The following is a 24,873-nucleotide window of genomic DNA, read 5'->3' as shown; positions in this document are numbered from 1 at the left end:
CGCCCACACACTCCCTCTTGATCGCTCTCTCTCTCTCTCTCGCACTCCCACACAAACACACACACACGCGCGCAATCACACACCACTATATGTCAATATTGTGGACGAGCCTTCAATGAACCTCTCCATACACGTTCTCCTCCGGCCGTTTTGGCAGACTTGACGATGAGGAATGATTTAAAAAAAATGGAAATGTACGACACGTTCCCCTATAAGGCCACTCAGTTCTAAACCCGACATCTGGTGTTTTGTCTCTCCGTCCGTCTGCACCAGGCTTCTAGATCAAGAGTCCAGGCTGCCGAACGCTTCCGATGTCCGTGTCCCGGTTCTGTAAAGCCAACACTCGCCAATAGAAGGAGCTCCGTGGTTTCTACTGCATATAAATGGTCTAAGGTGAAGAACAACATGAACACTTGGCACGAGGTTTTCCTTAATATACTGGTATAACCGCTCCGGTCTGACATCCTTCCCGCTTCGTCTCGGTGAATATCACCCAGGCAAAGGCCCCCCCGTTTTTTGTCTTTTTGTTTTGTTTTTTTTTCCCCCACGCAGCCTCACCCTCACGTTTTGGTCCATACGCACACATGAACACGCTTTACAGAAATATGACAAAAATAATTCTGTAAATGTTTAAAAAATAGAATACAAAGCTCTAGTCTGGTGTGCAAATAAAAAGAGACATTACACAGATATAGATAAGGGACGTCTAAGCATGAATACTGTAGATGCAGTGCAAAACGATGACCCCCCCCCCCCCTCCTCCTCCTCTCCGACGTCTAACAGGCATGATGGCACGTGCCGTCTGTAGAGAAGGGCATTCTGGGATATATATGTGCTCTATGATCATTGAATAAGACAACCAGCAAAAAATAAAAACATAAACAAATTTAAAAAAAGAATGGTGGCCAGAAATGACCTTTCCACTGGTTGAGGTTTCTCCCGATCAGCGTTTCGCATGTTGGACAGTCAGTTTTGCCTTAAGACGCTCCCTCCCATCATTTACAATCTAAATTCATAGCGAAGGCTATGTCGACTCAAAGATCTAGGATCTTCTCGCTAGTTCTCGCTTCCCCCCCCCCCCCCCGGTCTTGATTGTGACTTGCATCGTCTCCGCTCTTTCAGAGCTCAGATATATGAACACATCGGGAGTGAGGGAATTCAAAATCGTGAGGAATTTCCCCTCCCTGTCTCGCTACGACTCCTTCTTTTTTCCACTGGTCTTTTCTCTCTGTCTGCCTCTTGTCTTTCTCACACCCTCCCTGTCTCTTGGGCATGTTCCTCTGACTCTGTGTGCATGTGTGTGTGTGTGTGTCTGTGTGTGTGTGTGTGTGTGTGTGTGTGATGTTTTTGTGTATTGTGTAGTTGTGTGTTTGTGTAGAGTAGGGCTTGTTCGGGGTAGTGTAAGTGTGTGAAAATATGTAAATCTGTGAGTGTGTGTGTTTCTATACGTGTGACACTATTTATAAGATGCTTCCCCCACGCTCTGCTAAGAGTGTGAGGCGATTCTGCGTCTCTCTCTCACACGTGAGTCTGCATCCTCTGTGTGTGTCGGCTGTGGGAGTAGTCAGAGTGTTGCGAGGTGTAGGAGAAGCGAGTGGAGCTGCCGTACTTCCCCAGTCCAGTCTCTGAGCCCGAGGGAGCGGGGCCCCCGGGACCCACGGGACCCACGGGACCCACGGGACCCACGGGACCCACCCCCACCCCCACCCCGGGGCCCGCCACCCCGGAGCCCACGCCGTACATCTCGTAGGACGGGCCGGCCTCCAGCGGGGCCAGGCTGGGCGGGGCGAAGCCCATGCGGTAGGTGGGGTAGTGGGAGGGGTATCCGTAGTTGTCGTAGGCCAGCTGCGGGGCGGAGTCCAGGAGGCTGCAGTCCCCCGGGAAGTCGCCAGCCGGGGGGGCGGCGTTGGCCGGGGGCTGCTGGCTCTGGCCGGCCCGGGTGAAGGTGTTGAACTGGGCGTAGCTGATGTGGGACAGTCTGGAGGGGGGCCGCGGGTCGTAGCAGGCCTGCGGGCGGCCGGGGGAGGTGAGGGGGCCCGGCGGGACGGGGGCGCCGCCGCTGGCCGTGGCCCCGGAGCCGCCGGCGCTGCTGCTGATGGACGCGGCTCCCCCCGGCGTTCCTCCCGGGGAGCGGTAGTCGGAGTAGTGCATGGTGGAGCGGGAGGCGGGGCGGCCCTCGTCGTGGGTCGAGGCTCGCACGTTGTAGTAGCCGTTGGTGGGGTCCTGGAGAGAGAGAGAGAGAGAGAGAGAGAGAGAGAGAGAGAGAGAGAGAGAGAGAGAGAGAGAAGATGTAATGAGAGAAGATACAAGTATGTACAAGGTACAATAAAAATAATACAAAAGCCAGCAGAAAGATTCCTGAGGTCACAGGGCCTCTCCAATGATAATTTTCTGCTTTACTGATCCCCATAGGGAAATTCTCTTTTCTCTTGCTCTCCTCCACAGGGAGGTCAGAGGTCAGAGGTCAGGCTCAGCTACAGAACAGCAGCCCTGGAGCCGGTGGGCATTCAAGTCCAGATTCACTAAGATTGTGCTGCGAGGGCAGTTTGTAAATTTTTTTTTTTTGTGAGTCAGTTGCTTGAGCTAAGAGCACGAAGAGTTTCCGTCTTTTTCAGAAATGCATGCAAATCAAGTTGTGGAGCGAACAAGCCCTCGAAAAGAGCACAGCCCCCTTCATCTCCAACTGCAAGTGCAAATTACGTGCTTCAGCTTCAAGATGAATCCACCAAGGCTGGCACCCTTGCGCCCTAAAGCCCTTTTATAATTGGGGCATTCTCTGATCTGATGTGAGATCACGCCACCTTTCAAAAGATCTTGTATGTGTTAGTAAATTGGGCGCAATCTTGATTTGACCTTGTGTATAAATAAACATTATGTGGGCAAAATAATGACATTTACGTATAATGTTACATCATTTATAATGGCCATGACAGCTGCAAAGACATTTTATTTTTTGACCAGATAACCATTTTTTTCGCCCAGTTACTGAATAACACGGCATCTGGATTGGGTCATTTTGGTGATCTGGTGTGCTAAAACCTTTAGTGAATCTGGGCCTCAGTGTCTTGCTCAAGCACACTGCGGCAGGGGCTTGAACCCGGGTCCAGGTGAAGGACCCTGCTGCCTGGTGTGATGCTGCTATTTCTGTTATCGTTTGGTCCGTCTGTCTCATTGTCTCACACATGCCCAGACTCCCCCCCCCCCCCCCCCCCAACTTTGTTTCACTCTGCTTTGGTGCTTCAGGCACCGGGAAAAAGAAAAAAAAAAAAGTCTGGCTCAGCCTGTTGTCAGGGTGATCTAACCACCTCCTGGGGTGGATACATGTCTGTGTTTCTTCAAAGTGATCCAAGGCAGCACTCCAGCTAGAGGGCTGCTGTGTTTGCCCTTGCAAAATATTCATGCGGGGAAGTTTCAGTAGAGCATTTTGGCAGCTTCACGTGTTAACCGCTTCTTGAGAACGCATTCATCACCTCAGCCGAACACAACGCTGTCAAAATGTGTAAATGATTCATGCCAGCCGAATGAGGAGAATATGCCTGAGTTATTGCTTTGTCCGATTCCTCTTTGAACTTCTCCGGGACGGGTGAGCCAGCCTGCTAAGTGATTAGAGGAGCTAGTTGACTCGCTGCTGAAGCGACAGTGGGGGACAGAGGGAGGCAGGGGGGGGGGGCTCCGGGGATTGAAGAGGGAGTAATTGCTTTGCAAAATTTTTTTGTTTCTGTCTAGAGCAGCCCCCTCTAATGTTGTCACGATAGCAGAATTTTGACTTCAATTCAGCACTACAAAAACACAGCAAACAACCACCGCACTTGACTTGGACATCTCTGTAGCAACTTTTTCACAGGGCCTTTGATGACGATTGGGTGTCTGTCTTTGTCAGCTCGTTAAGCAAGATAGTTCCAGATTTCACTCCTGTTAGCAGTTTCTCAAACAATTTAGGCGGCATGCGATTCTGTTGCCAGTTTCATTCTGTCGCCGTGTTTTCAGCTGTTGGACTGAATCGACTTTTATGATGACTGCTGCAGTCCGCTGTCAAAGAGCCAGACTCTTTCTCAGTATGCGTTCTTGTGTCTTCCATGATGTGTTTTACTTGATCTAACTGCTGAAGCACGATTCCAAAACAGAACGAAAAGACGGAGGACGGATAAAGATCCTGGGAGTTTCAGCAGTTAGGTATTACGTAAACACGTCATGGAGGACAAAAGAACGCATATTGAGAAAGAGCCTCCATGCCAAACTGTAAGGAAGCTTCTCTGTGTTCACTCTCATGAGAAGATCGCTCTCCCCAAGACGACTTGGGGAAGAATTTTCTCCACAAGGTCACAAGTATCGACTTGGCGTTCTTGGATTTGACATTTAGCCCCAAACTGCAGCTGTCTGTTCAAATCCTTCTTGTTCGTCTTCTTTTAACTATTCCATGCCAGATGCACGTGTGCGCCCTCTAGAGGTGAAATTTCAGCAGAGCACATTTGGTCAAAGTATCAAAAGTTTATAAAATTCAGTATTGGATTCAATGCTGGTACAATTTTGGTATTTGGCAATGGTACTGAAATGGTATTGAAAATCACTCATCTTCTAGAGGGCAAAATCAATACTTATGAATAATAACACTGATTCTGATTGATCCCCTTAGTTCTCCAGTACTATGATAGCGGTGGAACACACATTCCGAGATGCCAAAACCTTCAATAAATGGGATGTTGTTTTTGGGATCATGTGTTTACAGAGGAGGCTTCAGTGCAGAATAAGGGTAAAACTTTTCATTAACATGCTGTTTGCTCGGTTATGGTTTGTGCCTGGTGGATACGGCCAATGTCATCCTGGGAGACGGCGCTTCCATCGGAAAAGAAATACCGAACATCATTGGATGAAAGTCATCACTCAGAGTCACCATGTCAGTAATGATTAGGATATTCTCAGCCCTTTGAGGTATAATTAGGATGAAACCTTGCCAGGAAATGTACTCCACAAGCCTTCGCTCTCACTTTGTCACGATTTTATGTTGATGTTTTGTTTATTTTGACCTCATCCTTAATGTACCTGTGCATTTTTCTACCTGTGTGCGTGTGACCCTTCTCAGTAATTGCGTTACAGACTAAATAGAAGAGGCTTTTTATAGGGAAAGATTGCAGATTTTCAACTGATGAAGACGAAATGAAAGCGAACAGACCTCCACGGTGTTTTTTTTTTTGCGAGTGTATGAGCTCACCTTCAGGTCATATTCCTGGCGGGTGTCCAGGGTGTCGCTGCGTAGGTCAGACTTGAGCTCTATGTCGTCTTTAAAGGGCTGATTGGAGGGAGAGAAGGACACAGAGGGGAGAAACTAAACCGTCAAACAACAAAAAAAAAACAAAAACAAAAGAGGAGGTGCCATAACGAAACAGAAGAGGGAAGGAGGCAAAGGAGAAGAATGTGAAAGGAAAAAGGGGAAAATGGAATTAAGAGAGCGTTAAAAAGAGGGAAATGCTAGAGTTTGTTTTTTTATTCAAAGGTACAGTGCGGCGTAGGGAGAGGTTACGGAGTTAGTTTTTTTTTTTCTACGACTACAGGCTGTGTAAACAGTTTCCCGCCGCTGCTCACCGAGTACATGGCCTTGACCATGCGCGATGCCGTGGACACGCTGCCGGAGTCCTCCTCCAAGCTGTGGGTCTCCTTGTTTATCGTCTCCACCTTGATGTCGGGCTTACCCAGCGTGACCCCGCGCCGACCTGGAAGCAAAACACAGCGAGGTTGAATGCAGCTGGATGCCCGCCGCCGCCGCCGGTGTGTGTGTGTGTGTGTTTTTGTGAGCGCGAGGAGCGGGTTCAGAGGGCACCGACATCCATATGGTAGACGGAGAGCCCACTGAGCAAAAGACGTGATTTCAGCGTTGCGTCTATGCTTTAGCTCTCATATAGCCCAGGATCATTACGGCTATGTATAGACCTATTTTAGACCAAGCAGTAAATACATTATTACAATGAATAAACATCTGTAAATACAAGCTAAGACGTAGACATCTAATAAACTTTCACTTTTCAACCCCATTTAAACTTAATTTAGCCTAGACGGCTATGGGCCATTTAGACGTGTTTTAAACGTCTAATCAACATAAAATTGCTCAGTGGGAGTGTTTAGGTAACGCACGATGCAGACAGGAGAGTCTCTTTGCGTCCATCTTGACAAGTCATTTTGTCTAGTATGGAATCTTAAAATCAAAATTTTCTTAAAAGAAGTGAAAAAATCTGCCAGTGGGGTGAGCTCATTCCATTTGTTTCCAATGCAGCTTCACTCATTTCAGTCAAAAAAGGCAGAATAAAGCAAGATCACTCTACTAGTATCAAGAAAATGCCACTTGATTCAAAAATATTCTTGAAATATGTTGATTTTCATTTGAAACAAGTGAAATTATCTCATCGCAATGGCAGATTTTGGATGTTTCATTTGTTTTAAGAAAAATTTTAAGATTTTAAGACCCCATGCTACATTAAATGAATTGTTCATCCCTAGATAATTTCACTTGTTTCCAGTGCAAATCGAATTGAAACTCCTGAAACAAGTGAAACTGCATTGGAAACGTGGAAATATTCACCACTCATTTGCAGAATTCTTCATTTGTTTTAAGGAATATAAGTTTTTAATGCTGAATTTGAGAGCAAATGACTTGTTAAGATGGATATAATAGAGCCAATACATATATACAATACATAAAACACTTAGGATTTGTTATACTATACAGTGAAAAGTAAAAAGTGAACATTATAGCTGCATGGAAGCTGCTGCTGTACTTGCAGATTGGGTGTTAATATGTGTTAAGTACATGGAAAGTATGGTTGTGACTCACTGCCTTTGCGCTGCCGGTAGAAGATAAGCACCAGGACGAGCAGACAGAGGAACAAGAGGATGGTGCAGCCCACCGTCCCACCGGCTATTATCCCCACTGGGACCTCCTCTGAGAAGGGGAGGAGAGAGGGAGAGAGAGAGAGGGGGGGGGGGGGGGGGGGGGGGCAGGAGGAGGAATGGATGGGAGTGAAAGGTATGTTAAAGACATAATCCATAACATTTTCATATAAATAAATGTCCATTTTGCTACTCTCTATCTCCAATATAACTCTTAATATAGCTCTTAATATAACACAGCAGTGATTCGACCTATATCCAGTTCATGAAAGCTTTTCCATTTGCTGTTCTAAACACCCGGTGTCTGGTAGCTGTTTCCAGGGATACAAAGCAGAAGAACTGGGTAGTGAGCATGAGCAGCGATAGCCACCATGGCTGAACAGACAGAAACTCAAACTGCATCAACAGAAAATCCAAGGAGAAAGACTTTTCTCCTTTGCTATTTCCCTGATGTCTCCTCATTGTCTGAAGTTTCTGTTGCTGTGTTACTGTATGAAATTGCAAAATAAAGTATTCAAAAGAAGCAGTGAATAAAGTGGCAATACATATAAACTCAATACAACTGTGCGCTAGCATTACCGTAAGCTGGCTACACATATATATATATAAATAACGATCGATCAGCTATCAGCAGAAGATCACACACCCGTCTCCTCCAGCGTGATGATCATGGTGCCCGGGCCGAAAGAGTTCCAGGCCGTGCAGTTGTAGGTGGAGAGGAAGTCGGACTCCATGACGTTGTTGATGGTGAGGGTGGAGAGGACGCCGCCGCCCTCGGCCGACGGCTTGCTCTGCTCCACCGTGTACCTCTCCAGCAGCGTCCCCTTCTCCTTCTCCCACACGTTCTCCTTCCACGCCCACACCTGCAGCACACACACACACACACACACACACGGGAGCTCACATCAGCTTATATCACAGTTAGTTAAGCACTATTTGGATCGGATTGGTTTTACGGGAGGGAGGTTCTGTAATGTCATTTTTACACGCTGTAATTCCATTCATTCAGAATAAAGGATCTCAGTGATTTCCCTAAAATTGCTCCTAGCAGCCTGGATGTAAAAAGTCATGATCTACATCTCTGCTTATCTACTGGACGCCAGAAACTCAACGCATTTTTAGCAAGGAGATGGAGATTCAAACTGGATTGCTAGTATCAGTTTGCTGAGAAACAGTAGGTAATTTGCTTCAGATTTTTAAATTTCCAGACTTGTAAAAATGACAGACATGGCAGATTCGTACTGGATTCAAATTACAGATGCAGTTGGTAATGATTACAATTACAGGTCCTCCACCAGTAAAGCCAATCCACTTCAAACAGCACTATAATGTGACTTCTGTAAATGCCAAATATAAACCATCAGATCACCCACAGCTCAGCCACAGTTTCATGCATGAATGCTTCCACACACGCATTTGACCAATATGGGTTGTTGAAAGGTCAATACCAATATTTTTTGACTGAAGACATTAGCCAATATTTTGTGCTGATATTCAATATCTTTAAATCTGACCATTTTGTTCTTGTCAGGGTGGAAAAGCCTCTGAAACAGCATTTAGACCATCATGGGACACTAAAACTCTCCACTGAAATCCAGACTAATGAAATTCTTTTCATTGGGTTAGCTGCTATTTAAGGCAAGGTGACTCGTAACTAATTTACAAAAAACATAACTGAGCAATTAAATGAATAAATAAAATGTTCAAAGATTGTTTTTTTTGTAGCTGCGGTCAGGGAGGAACCTCCATCACATCAGAGGTGGACGACATGACAGGCTGATATCCGATTTTGAACAAAAAAACCCAAAATCAACCCAATATATCGGTCTGACCCTAACGCACACACAAGGCAGAACCGAAATACACCCCATACCTTTACATCAAGAACACGCTCACATGTAAACACACACCTTGCATGACATCCTAAGAGCAGCAACAGTTTGTCTCCTGGCCGGGGCAAGGAGCCGGGGGGCGGGGGAGGGGGGGGGGGGACTGAGTTAGCGAGAATCCTGCACACTCTCCAGCTTGAAAACCGCTAAAAGCAGCTGTATTATTCAGCATCGAAGTACTGTACCAAGGCGGGGTTAATTATGCATAAGGCCACATGTTCCCATAATCTGCCCATTTATTCCAGAGAAGAAGAATCTCCTGGCCGTGGCGTTTACCGGGACAACTGTTCCTCTTCCCATCCTTCATATTTTATAAATCTTTTTCTGTCCCCCCCCCCCGCGTTCGCCGGCTGCATTAAGGGGCGCGCCGCCGTGAGTCAGGACGGATCAAAGTCAGCGGAGGAACTACTATGACTGCGTCTCCGTGATACAGTTGACTGGAGAAAAGCATCCGGGGCTGGTTTTCTGACGCAGGAGCTAAAAGCGGACCGGCTTAATGTTCGTGTTGGTTTGTTTTTTACGTGACGGGGTCGGGAGGAGGAGGAATTCTGGGAGCGTTTTGGGGGTGAGTCACCGTTCAGAGGGAGAGAGGGGACGGTGCCTGAAAGCATTTATCAGCCATTTAGGTAGAGGGAGATACAGTAACAGTAGGATACAAGTCGCTTTCGGGCTAAAAAGGTTGTGCTTTTTTGCCACCAAAGCTATTCCGTTTTGACGTTTTCTTCTGAATAATTACCCTTGGGTTGAAATTTCGAAGGTGTAAATAAGGGATTGGCAATGTTCTTTATGGTTTTAGCACATTAAACTATTGTTTTATAGCACTGTAACTCTACTTTTCTCAATTTTTCTGTTCTTGTTTGACGTTTTAGGGTTTTACTTGGGGGAGGCACTTTCACTCACAATCTTATCCGGAGGAGGCGTACTGGCTATGTAGCATTTCACCTCTCCTCTCTCTCCTCTCACCGCATACTGGGCGGGCTCGCTGGAGATGATGGGAGGACCTGCACCAACAAAGAGAGAAAATGTGGGTGTGAATGAGAGAGAGAGAGAGAGAGAGAGAGAGAGAGAAATAAAAGAGATTCTACTATCAAAAAAAAAATCAAACTGTGAAAGCGTAAGAGAGGAATATCACTGCTGTCACATCCCACTGTGGCGTTTTTCTTTTCTTTGAATTGAAAGTTTGCTTATGTGGCAAGTGCGTTTCATAACCAAGCCGGTTTGAGAGGCACTGTAATGATGTCAAAAATAACTGGACATCACTCTGGATACATACAGTAAGAGTGTTTTTCTCAAATCCTGAAAAGCCGACCTTTTGGAAGTACAAGATTCTCATCTAAGAGCAGCGATGTATTAAATTGTGTGGATGTGTTCTGACCGTTGACGGTGAGCGTGACCTCGGTCTCTCCTACTCCGATCCGTGGGACGATGGCCTTACATACATACTGGCCGGCGTCCGCCTGGCTCACGGACTTCAGATACAACTGGTTGTTGTTACTGAGAACCTGCGAGGGAGGAAAAGAAGGCAGCAAATACAAAGGAGGAAAGTCAGTTAAATGACAGAAAAGAGTAGGTAAAAATAAAAAAGAAATTGCCGTGTACGTAGATGAGAGGTTAATGAAAACACCAACGCACATTTGCAAGCCCAATTTCTTTATATAGGTTACCTCTATATATAATGTCACTAGATTACAAGGCATACATGTCTGGACGTATTACTGTGTATTTAATCCCCCACCTTGACACCTGGTCATGTGAATAGCTAGTGATGCACACTTGCACATCCGTGTTTAACATGTAAATCTGTCAACAAACGCCACATCTTTAGTTATTTTCTCTGGTGTATTATTCTCAATATGTTTCTTGTTGTAATCGATGTATTATCTTAAGTAACCTGCTGTCTATATGTACTATCAACAGAGGCTTTGCAGTTGCATCACAAATCAACAATCAACAACCACATCTGCCGCCATCATGGAGGTCCACTAAAGCTGTGCACAAATAATGGCTAAATACTGTATATAACAACCTAGAAAAAGAGAACTAGCCTATCTGAACAAGACTGTTGTGGTGTGGGTGTCAGTTCAGTAAAGTGAATAGGCTGATAAGGTAGGTTTGTTTCCAAATTTAGGTTACTAACTGTGTGTCTTCAGTCCTACTTTACTCCAAAACACTCTCGAACTTGAGAATACTCAGCTCAGTTAACAACTGAACAAACAGCTGTTAACATGCAACTAGCCTCTGCTAACGCTAGCTTCTAATAGTTACATTAGCTAGTTGTGTTAACAACAACATAGTGATTGCTAAGCTAAGCCGATAGGTACCTGATACTGATACAATTTATCAGTGGGGATCAGTTCCCAGTCAAAAACAGCACAGAAATCAAGTATATTGAATTCTGTTGGGACGGCCAAGTCGTACATTTAGAAAAGCAATCAGCTGTTCTCACTGTTGCCTGAGAGCTGAGGACCTCCAATATGGCGAGAGTGTGATGTCACCTGAAAGCCCTTTATATCCTATTCTCAGCTGCTGCTGCTGCTGCTGCTGCAGCAATGATTTACCCACGGGGATCATGAAAGTTTCATATCTAATCTAAAGAGAAGAGGGGAGTAAATATAAGAAAAGAGAGAGAAAGAGATCATGACATGAGGACAAGAGAGATACTACAAAGGTAGGTGTAGAGGCAAGTATGCCATTAACTGACTGACTGAGAAACAGGCAGCCAACTGGCATTACTCTTTCACTGAACACGGATGAAGAAAGTAGTATGAATACGAGAACAGAAGGGTATGAGAGACTAAGCACTCTTACCATGTTTGATCCCTTTTTGAACCAGGTGAGGGTGAGCGGAGGGTTGCCGGCCCATTTGCAGTTGAGGCTGACATCAGAGTCGATGTCTACTGTTTTCGGCTGGGGCTCCACCAACAGGATCGGACCGACTGGAGAAAGAAAGAGAGATGTTGTATTTGAGTATTAATGGAATAGTGTCGGACTGAAGGAGAGAGAGATGGTCAGAGAGTTAAGGTAAGGGAGAGGTGTCAAAAGGGACCGTGGGGTTTCAATCCATGCCGTCAAAGAATTAGTCAAAGAAATTAAAGATATTAGGGGAAAAAGTAGAAATACAGAGTGCAAAAGACGGGACAAAAAAGACTAGACAAGCCGAGAGAGAGTATTCGAAGACTCACAGTGGACGTCCACCAGGATGCTGACGTTGGTCTTCCCCACGGCGTTGAAGACCAGACAGGAGACGGGCTCAGTGAAGAAGGAGTGGTCGGCCTTGGTGGTGAACACACTCTCCCTGGCACCCTGCAGCACCACGCCACCTTTAGCCCACCTAGGGTTAAAACACACCGCGTTATGAGCACAGACACCCACCCCATACACGCAAAAATACATACATTTGAACAACATATGTGATGTATCGCCATATATGGAAACCACACATATAAAAATCTTGTATCTTTTGATCGTATATATATGTACAATATGTGGAGGAAATGTATGGCAATATTGCAAAAATGTCCACTTTCGGATATTTTCTACATGTATTTACATGAAAATTTGAATTTACATGGTAGAGACACATATTTGACATGAGATATGGACTATATATATGGACTGAAATATGAGCTTATCCCAGGATACATTAGTCACAGATATAGTGAGATTTTTAAACTGTTTTTTAAGTGCTAATCAGTGGATATATTACACATAAATACTGTATATTAACTTACATTTTGAAACAGCTAGCCAGGATTTATTGTTCAGAAATTATTTACTTCTGTTTCATAATATATGGTCATATATTTTTGTACATATGCTGCTGCAGGTCAATTCAATAATCAATTCACACTCTCAAGAAAGCACTATAATGAAGCACAGTGCGAAACCACCTGAATTTAAACATAAATGGATACAAAACCAGAAAGAAATACTAAATAGAGATATAAAATGTGAATCTGTTTCAATGTGGATATGCAGACCTGTAGCCCATAATGGGAGGGTTGGCGTTGGCCTGGCAGGTGAAGGTGACTCTGTCCCCCTCCAGGACGGAGCGAGGCTCGATGGACAAGGTCACTGTTGGTTGGTCTGTGAGGGAGGAAACACACCGGGTCGCACACTTACACTCACATAACAACAGCCTCAGTTCATCTGTGCTGCAATGTGGAGGCCATTTTGGTGCAAAATGGCTGCCATGCATTAGTAGCTATATAGGCATGTAACTGCTGGCTGATGCAATAACTTAAAATATAATGCAATGTCCCTATAAATGAGTCAAAATAAAACCAGTTAATGCAGTAATTTTCCGGATAATATAATTACATCTTCAGACAGATATTGTCTTTTTTTTCCCCTTGATAGTGTAATGCATTGCTTCATTAACTGGAAATGATTGCTTTATAAGTGGCATAACATGATAACATCTGATGATGTTATTACATTAGCCGGCAATTTATTACATAAACAGTTTTTATTACATTTGCGACCCAGCAGTTATTACATTATCAGCCGCTAGAAAGCAGTGGCTAATCTCATAACTCTGAGTCTCACACAGTAGTTACACAGTTAAAAAGGCCACATAATACCATTTGATTGGGCGTGATGCCAAGTTAACTGTGTTGGCCAGATCCCTTCTTTGCATACAGCCTTTCCCTTCCAACATACACAGGGGACATATAGCACATTGTAATTTGGTTTGGCCCCACTCACTAGTGTGATCTTTAAGTGGATTTTAAAGACCATAATATATGGGTGTTATTTTTAAACAACTGGGCAACATTGCCAGATGAACGCAAACAAAAATCACTATAATATTCCTATAGGGACTTATAGAGAGTCTGTGGTACTCAATAGTGAGTTTATAGTGATGTTATCCTAGTTCATGGTATTTTTATCTCCTATGGTATCAGTATTCCTATAATATTCCTATAGGCAGCTATATATACCTATGTATTTTACCTGTACCTGTCTGTAGGGCTGGGCGAACATTCAATATTATCATTTATCGTCTTTCAGTGGAATCATATCGTGATGTATTTTGATATCGTGACACACATTTCTGCTGTCTAAATTGACGATGACAAGCAAATTTACTTAAAAAGTCTCATAAAATGTGGTATGGTAGGAATATTATTTGAAAATTTCAGTTTTGTTTGACATCACACCTAACATTACCATTCAGTTCAATTAGATGAACATTCATTTGATTATTTAACGTGATTTTGCATACATGAACCATATCGTGATATATATTGATATTGAGAAAAATCCTTATGATTATCATGATATTGATTTCAACCATATTACCCAGCCCTACCTGTCTGTATAGTATCCTTCTCAACTTTACTATAGGATTACTACAGTTATTTTTCGTTAAGGATGGGTAATACAGTGGATAACATGAGCTATAAGGAACAAATGCATTCCAACAAAGCAGTGTTTGTTATACTCATTGGGTCAACATTGACTTTCCCTCAACATTTTGCCCATACATTCCAGATTTAAGAGTCCAGCAGTGCTTACGGTGTACGTTGAGGGTGACGGTTGTGCTCTTGCCGGTGGGAACAGCCAGGTTGGTGGACACACAGCTGTAGTTCCTCCCGGTGTCGGTGTCGACGGGCTGGATGGGCAGGTAGCTCCGCGTGGTCACCCTCTTCCTGTCTGGAAGCACCTCCTGGTGGTGGGTTGGAGGACAGAGAGAGAGGGACAAAGGGAATCAGAAGAAGAATCACAGGAAAAAAGAGGCTACAAGCTAGAGATTCCTTGGGTGCGTAGGTCAATTGGAAACACTGAAGAGATTAGAAATACCAGTATTTGATGATGATGGGTGAAAAAAAGTCAGGAAAAAGAATGAAAGAATGTCAATATCAAGAAAAATATTGTGTCCGGACACTGATGACGATCACGTGAGATTGAAACGCATCTGCACCTTTTTGTACTTAATGGTTAAATGAGTCAGTTTTTCTTGATCTCTGCATTCTTTCATTCTTTTTCATGAAGCTTTTTCCCTTAAATGTTAGCGTGCGAGTCTCATCTCTTTGCTAAAAGAGGTGGACGATTACTGGACTTGTGTGAAAACTCGCAGCTAAAGGTGTGAATATAGGAACTTTTACTTCCTTTAATTAATGAGACACTTCTCAATAAAGATCAGATATGATGAAAATAAGTTTCTCAAGTGCCGTATCAAGTGATGAAGCCTGATAGCGCTCCTCTCACTTCCGACTAAATGACCGGAATTTGCCTCTTGAAGACAGCAGGTTTTACCATAAATACAGTTCATGAGGGAGTGTGTCTAGGTGTGTGTGTGTGTGTGTGTCGTTTTCGTAGACTTACAGTGGTGCTGGCAGCCCCCTCCACAGGCAGGCCGTCTTTGAGCCACTCGATCATGGAGGGCGGCTTGGCCCCTCGAGACACGCAGCTGAGGTTGTAGGACTCCCCCGCATTCAGCAACACCTCCGGACCCCCATCTATCACCGGGTCATCTGGGGGGACTGGAGGGGAGAGAAGGTGACAGTTAGAAACGCACACCGTCTCTCTACACACACACACACATTCACACCGGTACACGCACTGAAACTTACTGAGGACGGTGAGTTTGGCCCTCCTGGACCTCAGGGCGGCATCAGGGGCCTGGCACTCGTACAGGGAGTCGTCGGACAGATCGGCCGACAGGATCTCCAGGTTGTACTGGCCCAAGTCCTGGACACGCAACACGCGGTACCTGGGCCAGGCTGGGAGACACACAGATACATCCAGAAAGAGTAAAACACATGTATACTGGGCACAGAAGCAAGGTTCACACTGCAGGCCTTGGTGCTCAATTTCAGATTTTTTTCTTCATATCTACTCTAGGATAACAACAAAAGACATCACATCCATTTTTGTGTATCCAATTAAGTTGCTATTTGACTTCCTTTCCTTGTTCTTCATACTAATGCTGCTCAGTCAAGCTGCTGTGGTGTCAAAATTATTACAACTGTCTCAGGTGAATGACATAAGATTGATTTATTGTCATGGCAACGCTGACAAATTCTGATTTGAGAGTACAAATACAAGTTGCATGTAGGTTGCATGCCTTAGGATCTGATTTTGTACCACATATCCATGTGGTCCAGATCAGAACTGAAAAAATGCAACTCCATGCAGCTTTTTGCTGTTCACACTGATTAGAAAACATCAGATCTGTGTCACATGTGAGGGCAAAAAAATCTGAATTCAGACACATTCGGCTGCAGTGGGAACGCAGCCAGAGAGAGTTAAAGCAAGTGAAAGGGAGAGACAGATGGAGGGGCAAACAGACAGACACAGATACGCGTATACATGGACGCATGATGCGAGAGATCCGCACACACGCACGAAGCTCCAATACAAACGCATGAACAAACACACACATTCACGCGGCCGCAATCCATGCTCAGACGCACACACACATGCAACGCAACCTCTCCGGTCCTCCGGTTCCCTTCCCCCATCCGCCACACAGCACAGCTGTGCCACTGCTGTGCATTCTCGCCATTAGGTGGCATCCATGCTCTCTTTCACCAACGGGGGGGGGGGGGGGGGAGTGGGGGGGAGGGAGATGAATGCATTATGACAGCGACGTTTTAGAGGACTCAAAACGACTCCCGTCCGTGGTGCAGAATTCATGTTCGCTGCCGAGACGTAGATTGCATGTGAAATTCTACGTTGTCATTTCCATCTGACCGCTCCAAACTGGGTTTTGCTGCTTCCCTAACCTTGTGTGTCCTTGTTCCTGCTTGTGTGTGTGTGTGTGTGTGTGCCTTGTATATACGTGCATTTGCATGTGACATGTCGAGAGCGAGAAAGCGTATGAAAAGCCGAGAGAGGGGAGGGAGAGGGACAGAGCCACACACACACACACACACACACAAGCACACACACACATACACGCTGTGTGTATGTGTGCATGAAGCGCCCAGTGTTCATTCACATGTTTCTATTTAAAAGCTTTGGCTTGAAGCACTGGACCATTACAGTAACAATATGATTAAAAGAAGGGAGAGGGAAAGGACGAGAGAGAATGGCGAAGGGACAGATGAGGAGAGAGAGAGCAGCCGAGGAAAGGAAGGAGAGAAAGAGAGAACGAGAGGAAGGAGAGAAGGGTTGAGAGAGAGAGAGAGAGAGAGAGAGAGAGAGAGGAGAGGCAGAGAGAAGGACAGAGGAGAATTGAGAGAGTGTCAGGCGAGCTGAAGGTAAGGAGAGAGAGAGAGGAAGAGAGAGAGAGAGAAAGAGAGAGAAGGTAGGGAGGTTAAATGAAGAATAGGAGAGAGGGCTCAGCACAACAGAGGCTGCTGAGAGAAGGAAAGAGTGAGAGGGAGAGGAAGAAAAAGGGGACAAGGGAGCACAGAGGAGGAGGCCGCAAAGGGAATGGGAGGTGGAGAATAGCATGACAGACGCTGTAGGATGCAGGAGGAGAGGAGAGGAGAGGAGAGGAGAGGAGAGGAAAAACTGAGTACAAGGGCTAGAGAACCAGAAAATAAAAAAGAGCACTCCAAAATCATAGAGTACAGTAGGAGAGGAGAGGAGAGGAGAGGAGAGGAGAGGAGAGGAAAGGAAAGGAAAGGAAAGGAAAAACAAAGGCCAGAAATTCAGAAAAACACAAGGCAACAGCATGTCACCAATGATGCAGTCCCCCTCCGGGCCAATCAGTAACAAATATGCCAACTTGTTTTGACCGGTAATTGCGGAGCCCCCCTTGGGCTAATCAGTGTAATTTTGAAAATACTGGAACGCAGTCATGAGATGCATCATTCCCTCAATTTTTGTCAAAATCAGATGAGCGGTGTCTGAGATTTCATCATGGAGGACAAAAATGCAAAGAGAAAGACCCAATAATACAGTAAGGGGAGAGAGCTACATAGGGTTAGACCAATATATCTGCTTATATTGGCCTTTCCAATTCGCATATCAGCCAGTAATTGTCACCCACTGCCGATATGATGGAGGTGAGGATATGATTCAAGGGTGTCAGTCAGTGTCAGAATTTCCTTTGCATGGCCCAGCAAGCATTTGACAGACTTTGATGAGCCGGAGGTGTTCAAATTCAATACCAACACAATATAATGTTATGGCATGGTACAAATTCATATGAAATAGCTTTGGAGACTGTTTTGAACTGATATTTAGGTCCCGATTTCACAAAACGATGCAGGCAGCAGCTATGGACTATGGACTTCGTCTCAACTTTCATTCTAGCACTATATTTACACTGGATTTCAATGGTGTTGCAGGCTGTTGTATCAAAATGTTTGCTAGGGGGTTTTAATGGAGAGTTTTAGCGTCCCATGACGGTCTCAGTGTTTCAGAAGGTTTTCCATCCTGCAAAGAACACAATTCTGGAGGAAACACTGAATCCTTGTATTTTGTTATCTTTCATTTGTTCCCTTAGGAGGACGGACTGATCTATGGGAATCTATGTGTTTTTCATATTTTTATTTGCCTTTCTTTCCGTCTTTTTTTCCTTGTTGCTTGTGACTCTATGTAGTTGTAACCTCGGCACCATCGAAAAAGGGGGTCCCAACCCTTGGTGTCTCTTCTGGGAACTAAATAAAGGTTGAATTAATGAATTTTGGGGGGATTTTTTTGGTATGGTATTTGGCACAACATTCAGCTTCAATCCAAAAACTATCGCTATCGGCTTTCCAAAACCCATCTGGATCAACCCCCCCGCTCCCTCGCCCCCAACAGCGAACCCCTGGCTGAAGGAGGCCGGGGCGGATGTCTCACCCCGGAGGTCCTCTCCGATGCCCAGGGCCAGGCCATCCTTGGTCCACTGAACAATGCCCGAGTAGTTGAAGACAACGCAGGACAGGATCACCCTCTGGCCCCGCACCACCGACTGGTCTGCCGGCTCCTGAGAGAACCTCGCTGTCCACACTGGAGGATGAGAGAGAGGGAGAGGGAGAGAGAGAATGGGGATTGGGAGAATGCGGAAGGGGAGAAAAGGAAAGAGAAAGAGGGATAAGTTAGGGACTTTCTTGCTGTTTTTATACACACTGGAGGCGAAGCCACTGCAAAATGGCCCGAACCACAGATATAGCATATTATTGCATCTGTGGTTTTGTGGTTAATTGATTAAAAAACTGCATTCCCCTCAGCCGCAATGGAATGCAATCTTTGATCGCACGATAGCTTACCGCCGCTAACCGAACGCCGCCGAGGAGTAAGGAGTGCGGTGGAAAGATAGATGGAGGTGTCAAAGTAGAGGAAAACAGAAAGAGAGAGAGAGAGGGAGAGAGAGGGAGGGAGAGAGAGACAGAGAGAGAGAAGCTGACTCAGGAGAGGAGAGCTGGGAGATCAAACAGACAACTTTCAGCCATAGGGTCTCTCACACCCCTTCTCTTCTCTTCTCGCGCATGACTTTTATTTCTTCGCTCTTCAAACTCTCTCCCTCCCTCCCTCCCTCCTCTCTCGTCTTTTCTCTCCCCTCTGTTTCTCCTCGCTCTTGTCTCTCCCTCTCTCCTCATTCCTCCCTATGAGTCATCTCCCAGGCTTCCACTCCCCACCAAAACTACAGTGGCTGTCATTGTCTAGTAGACTCTCTCTTTCTCTCTCTCTCTCTCTCTCTCTCTCTCTTTCTCGCTCTCTCCAGCCCTCTAGTCCACTTCCACGGATAGATAGGCCCGCATTCATCTTGCGCTGTTTTGGCCCACCGACTGACTGTCTAATATGAGGAAAAACAAGGGAAACCCCCCCCCCCACCCCCCCCTCGCTATTGTTCCACGGCGTATGATGACAAGTTGTAATTAGCTGTCCCTTGAAGACATGACACCCAAACAATGGAGGAGAGGCAATCACTGTGGAGGATTTGCGTCTCGCTTTAAATTTTCATTGTTTCCATTCTCTCTCTCGCTCGCTTTCATTTTTTTTTTTCTTCTTCTTTCCCGATTCCCTCTCCCACTCGTTATTTCGAAGAATCTCGTACAGTGGATCATTTACCCGTTGCTGCATTGTACCCCCCCACCCCTCCACCTCTCTCTCTCTCTCTCTCTCTCTCTCTCTCTCTCTCTCTCTCTCTCTCTCTCTCTCTCTCTCTCTCTCTCTCTCTCTCTCTCTATAATGTTGTATGTCCTTTACCCAAATTGCTTTGCTTCACTCTCGGCCTCTCCCTCTATATGTATGCATCCCCACTCTCCTCCTTCACTTTGTACATCCATAATGTTGTCTACGTATGTCCTTTTGCCTGTACCGCTTCTCCCCTCTCCTGCCTCTCCTTCTTCTCTATGTACGCATCTCCCGCTCTCTTTCTATATACATATATAATGCTGTATATGTCCTTTTACCCATAATGCTTTCTATTTCTGTGGTCCTCCTCCTCGCTGGTTGGAAGGGGGTTAGAGGCGGACTGTCACAACTCATTTATCACATTAAATATCAGCCCTCCAGCACTTTCTCTCTCTCTCTCTCTCTCTCTCTCTCCCGTTCCCCCACAATCCAACTCTCTCTCTCTCTCTCTCTCTCTTCTACCAACTCTTCTCTGTCGTTCACCCATCTCTCTCTTCTCTCACTTTTTTCCTCACTCTCTCCACCTCCTACCATTTTCATCTTTCCTTCTCACTTTTTTTTTTGCCGCTTGTTTTCTCTCTCCTTCTCTCGCACTCTCTATCCCTCTTTCCCTCTCTCTCTCTCTCTCACACTTTTCTCTCTGAGCCCTGCAGCACTTTTCTGAAGGTTCCCATCTCTCTCACTTTTCTTAACAACTGCCATATGCCTCTGAATCACCCCCCCCCACACCCCCTCTTCATGACCCTCGGTCCCTATCTCTCACATGTTTTCTCTCTCTTTCATACACAGGCATGTACCCCCCCGCCCCCCCGCCTCAATCATGACAGATTTGGTGTGATTTGCGGAGGTACAATATGCCTGATAATACAAAAAAACTCAGTCATGCGAGAAGATTTCTGTACCGATCACAGCAATGATTTCTGACAGTGCAGCGCATTAATATTCTGAAGATAAAGGAGAAGTGCAAGTATACACAATGAAAAGGGAATCAGATATAGACGGAGCTTCGCAGCATGCATACCTATGGATAATTCAGCTCGGAAACAAAAAGAAAACAACAGGGGCCCTAAATTTGATCCCTGTGGAACGCCAAAATTAACAGGACTGATGAAGTGTGATAAATAAAAGCAAACGATAAAGAAGAAGCATGATCATATCAGTCACAAAAGCCATGCATCATTGTCAAGAAGCACATATGACAGTGATGTAGTGGCAAATGAAAAGGTGGATTGGTTGTGATCTGCGGTATACAAGATATTTTGGAAAAAACTACTGCCTATATAAACAAAAACAATATTTGTAGATGACGGTATCAATTTCTCCTTTATTTTCCCGAATACACCCGATTTTCATGTAACTTACATTGGCTTGATACGAATTACTCTAATGTGTAGTATGAATTTGTATCATCTTAAAATATGTGTAAGCCTTTTTCATAAATAAAAAGGGGCGTAAAGTGAGTTTAGCTGGGCTCACCCTACACCGAAACCTCGACATAGTAGCCTGAGGGCAAGCAAATCCTTCCCTCCACCACCTTAGACATTGCTAGCTGGAGGTATTCCCTCAACTGCCACAGTAAACCACAAACATAATCCAAACTGAATACTCCTGAGTGGAGGCTACAGAATCTGCAGTGAAAACACCCATGCAAGGCGGCTAATTGCGGGCCCAATGACACAAATAGACTGAAAACACTGACTCATTTAAACATGTGCTCATTTCATTCCAATTTCCATATTACCCAGTTAGCACTTGTCAACATGTGTGTATGTGCATGCGTGCGTGTGCTTTAAGCCACGGAGAAAAATCTATGCACAGAGAGCAGTCAGAGCAAAGACAAGACAGGAGAGTGTATGCATGCGAGAACGGGAGCTTGTATTCTTTCATTATGTGGGTTATGCTGCAGTGACAAATTTAGAGTGTGTCCTGATTTCCTTGAGTCACTGATCCCCAAGATACCATCGGGAGACTCCGAGCACCCTGTCCGCACAAAGACCATGGTCACGAAGAACTGTGACCATGACCACATAAGCGTGGACACACACGCACACGCACACAAACAAACACAGGCAGCGCAGATGACCTAACCTTCACCACACGGGCTTACCATATCCTGTCAACACACACACAAACACAGCCACTCTAAACCCCAAACATATAATCGACACGTAGGGGCGGTTTCCTGAACATGGATTACACCGCGATTTGGACTAAATCATAAAGTCAACCCGAGCATCTCCATCTCCGCTGGGGACGGCTCTCAGTTTAGTCTGGGATTAAGTGTGGCCCTAGTCGAAGTTTGGAAAGGGATTAGGATTAATCTGGGGCCGAGGACAACAGCCCCTGCAGACAGTGTGACACCAACCCCCGGCTTGTCAAAGCAGACACAAAGCCAAAGGCGAAGCACGCACAGCCTCGCCGGGTGACTCACCCAGAGCGCGGCCACACACCGCCACAGTGTGAGCCACCGCAGCAGTTTAGCCGGGGAGCACCTCTCGCGCCACACGCTGCCGTTTTAATAGCAAGGCAATGAACCGTCCATTTGTTGCTGAAAATTACTGAAAGGGTATATGCATACAATTCCCCCTCCTGTCCCTCCTCCCCCCCCCCTACAGAGTTATTTTTGGTAAGCGTGCTGCTCGTATGCCCCCCCCCCCGTTTCTTAATTTGCCAAACACCCTGCTGTTAGGGTGGTGAACGTAAAAAAGGCTCGTTTGGCACCGTTTAAAAACAAGCCCGCCTCGCCTCTCCGTACGGGACAGGAGTCGAGGTTGGAAGTGATGCAACCCAGTGAGAGTTTAACACTGAAGGCTGGGGAAAGGTTCACTGGTGGCATTAAGTCTCGTGGAATCAAACGCTATTTAATAAAATCCCATTTGTATGGATTGTTATGCATCGATCTAATTATCTTTGTGTCTGTCTCTCTCTCTCCCCCCCCCCCCCTTCCCGTACCCCTCTGTACCCCTCCGACAAAGTCCCCCTGCCTTCCTCTCCCTCGCTCCTTTCCAGCCAATCCCGCGCTCCGGTTGGATCACAGACTTGCGTCACCATAGCAACAGCTGACGTCTAAAGTAACTGCCCAAAAAAAGTTTTCTGTATGTGCGTGTGTGTGTGTGCACACGCGTATGTGCATCTGTCTGATGAAACCCTCCCTTGTGTTCGGTACACCCATTTTTCTGAAAAACATTTTTCAATGACCTCATCCTCCCTCCACCTATCCAATTAATAGTCAGGCGGCCGCACTGGTCTCTCATTATTTCTCTCTTTCTCCCTCCCCTCCCTCCCCCCTTCTCTATTAGTCAATCCGCTCCAAATTGATTTTGTTATCTGTCTAATTCCATATCGCCGCTGTGTGTGGCCGATGATGTGTCGGCGTTATGGAGGGACCGCCTGAAAATGAGATGCAGGAATGGGAGAACAAAGGGACGACGAGGTCCACAGACAAAGCTGTGAAGTGTGATGGAGCAGGATGACATCATTGTTTCAGGACAAAGTTGCAGCCATAGGAGTCATGCAGCACCGACTCGCCCTCACCTTATCCGCTGTGTCGGACTGTACATCTCGCAGGCTTTGAACTTAAGTTTTATTACAGTGCGGTCCATCGATCAGTCTAGGTACCGACTGCATGGATTTATCTGTGTCTTCATCTATCTGTCGCTCCTGTGGCATGAGAAGCTTGGAACTTTAATATTGGAGTTTTCTTTGGGTTAAGTTCCCCTTTTAGCCCAGGAAATCTATTCAAAACACAAATAGGGCTGTTTGTCGTAGTTGCAGAAAAGCTGAGATATGAAGGTTTTATGCAGCACTATGTATGAGAATGTATGTATGTTTGTATGTATATATTTATGTATGCATGTATATGTACAGTATGTACAGTATATGTATTTGTGTATGTATGCATGCATATATATATTTATGTATGTAAGTATGCATTATATATGTATATATGTTTGTGTGTATGTATATATGTATTTATGTATGAAAACATGTATATATTTAGGCATATATATATATGTATTATGCAAATGTACAGTATATATGTATATATGCATGTATGTTTGTATGTATGTATGTATGTATGAAAACATGTATGTTTGTATGTAGTTTTCTCTCTCCCAGTTTATCCATCTATCTGTCTGTCTGTGGGAACTCTACCACCTGTGCCTGCCTTCTCTCAACAACATGGCCGCCTGGCAGGATGGCCATAATAACCCATCACCATGGTGACGGCGCTATAGGAACGAGCGAGAGACATAGGGATAGAGAGAGAGAGGGAGAGAGAGAGGGTGAGAGAGTGAAAGGAGGCGACCTGCTGAGCTTGCTGACACCGTGTCACTCAAACACAAAGGTGACTCCTGGAGGTGGGGAGGGAGCAGGGGGAAGATTAGGACAGAGGGAGGAAAGAGCCAGAGAGGGACGGGACGGAGACTCCTGCCTTTGTCTGCCGCATTGTCTGCCCGCTCTCTCCCTTCCTCTGTCATCTTACCTTGCCGTCCTCCCCCTTACTAGCAGTCGGCGACCCCTCTCTTTCTTCCCCTCTTTTGTGGCCTTGCCCCCTACTCCTTCCCCGCTCTGTTCCTTTTGTCTGGCCGGCATCTACTTAGGAATAATCACTCCCCCCCTTTTTCCCTCCACCTTACTCCCTTGTTCGGCGTCTACCTTTCCACCTCCCCTCCCCTCCGAGCGTATTTACCTCAATTTCCCTCCATCTGTCCTCCTTCCCTGTTCGCTTTCTCCATCGTGCGCACCACTATCAAAATGGTTGCTGTGGAAACAGGTTTATTTGGAAATGGCGGGAGGGAAATTATTCCTGCGCTCTTTGTCTGTCCATTTTCATACTACTGTGTGTGTGTGTGTGTGTGTGTGTGTGTGAGAGAGTGCACATGTTCCCGTGAAGGTGTGCACACACACATTCGATGAATGCGTGTGCCTGTGCAGCCAGAGTAGTGTATGTGTGTTACCCTTCCATTCTCTGGGGCTCTTCTCATACACGCATTTCACATCTGAAGAGCTTTATTTGTACCGAACCTCTGTTACAGACATTGTTACCATGGCTACAGCCAGTGAGGACCACTGACACAAT

The 24,873-nt window shown here is 45.6% G+C and overlaps 1 protein-coding gene across 1 annotated transcript; it reads right to left on the bottom strand.

The window, feature by feature from the left end:
- Positions 1 to 1,087: 1,087 nt before the first annotated feature.
- Positions 1,088 to 21,789, bottom strand: LOC139653045 (kin of IRRE-like protein 1). Its single transcript, XM_071529992.1, has 15 exons — positions 21,750 to 21,789; positions 18,513 to 18,662; positions 15,347 to 15,496; positions 15,099 to 15,256; positions 14,289 to 14,439; positions 12,749 to 12,854; positions 11,951 to 12,099; positions 11,577 to 11,704; positions 10,144 to 10,270; positions 9,669 to 9,769; positions 7,526 to 7,742; positions 6,824 to 6,931; positions 5,581 to 5,708; positions 5,210 to 5,323; positions 1,088 to 2,223 (listed from the first exon to the last, which is right to left on the bottom strand). The coding sequence occupies exons 1-15, from the start codon at positions 21,787 to 21,789 to the stop codon at positions 1,519 to 1,521; spliced, it is 2,532 nt and encodes an 843-aa protein (XP_071386093.1). The 3' UTR covers positions 1,088 to 1,518.
- Between the last annotated feature and the right edge of the window lie 3,084 nt (positions 21,790 to 24,873).

This window comes from Centroberyx affinis, unplaced genomic scaffold (assembly GCF_046629955.1).
Source record: "Centroberyx affinis isolate AG114_WGS23_722 - 3 ecotype Tasmania unplaced genomic scaffold, CSIRO-AGI_Caff_v1 ptg001859l_1, whole genome shotgun sequence".
NCBI classification, from domain to species: domain Eukaryota; kingdom Metazoa; phylum Chordata; class Actinopteri; order Beryciformes; family Berycidae; genus Centroberyx; species Centroberyx affinis.
This window is presented reverse-complemented; position numbering and strand designations above follow the sequence as displayed.

Coding starts and splice junctions, on each gene's coding strand:
- LOC139653045 (XM_071529992.1), bottom strand. CDS start 21,789: ATGGTCTTTGTGCGGACAGGGTGCTCGGAGTCTCCCGATG. Junction 14,440..15,098: donor AGGGGGCTGCCAGCACCACT/GTAAGTCTACGA, acceptor ACCCACCACCAG/GAGGTGCTTCCAGACAGGAA. Junction 6,932..7,525: donor CATCACGCTGGAGGAGACGG/GTGTGTGATCTT, acceptor TCCCCTTCTCAG/AGGAGGTCCCAGTGGGGATA.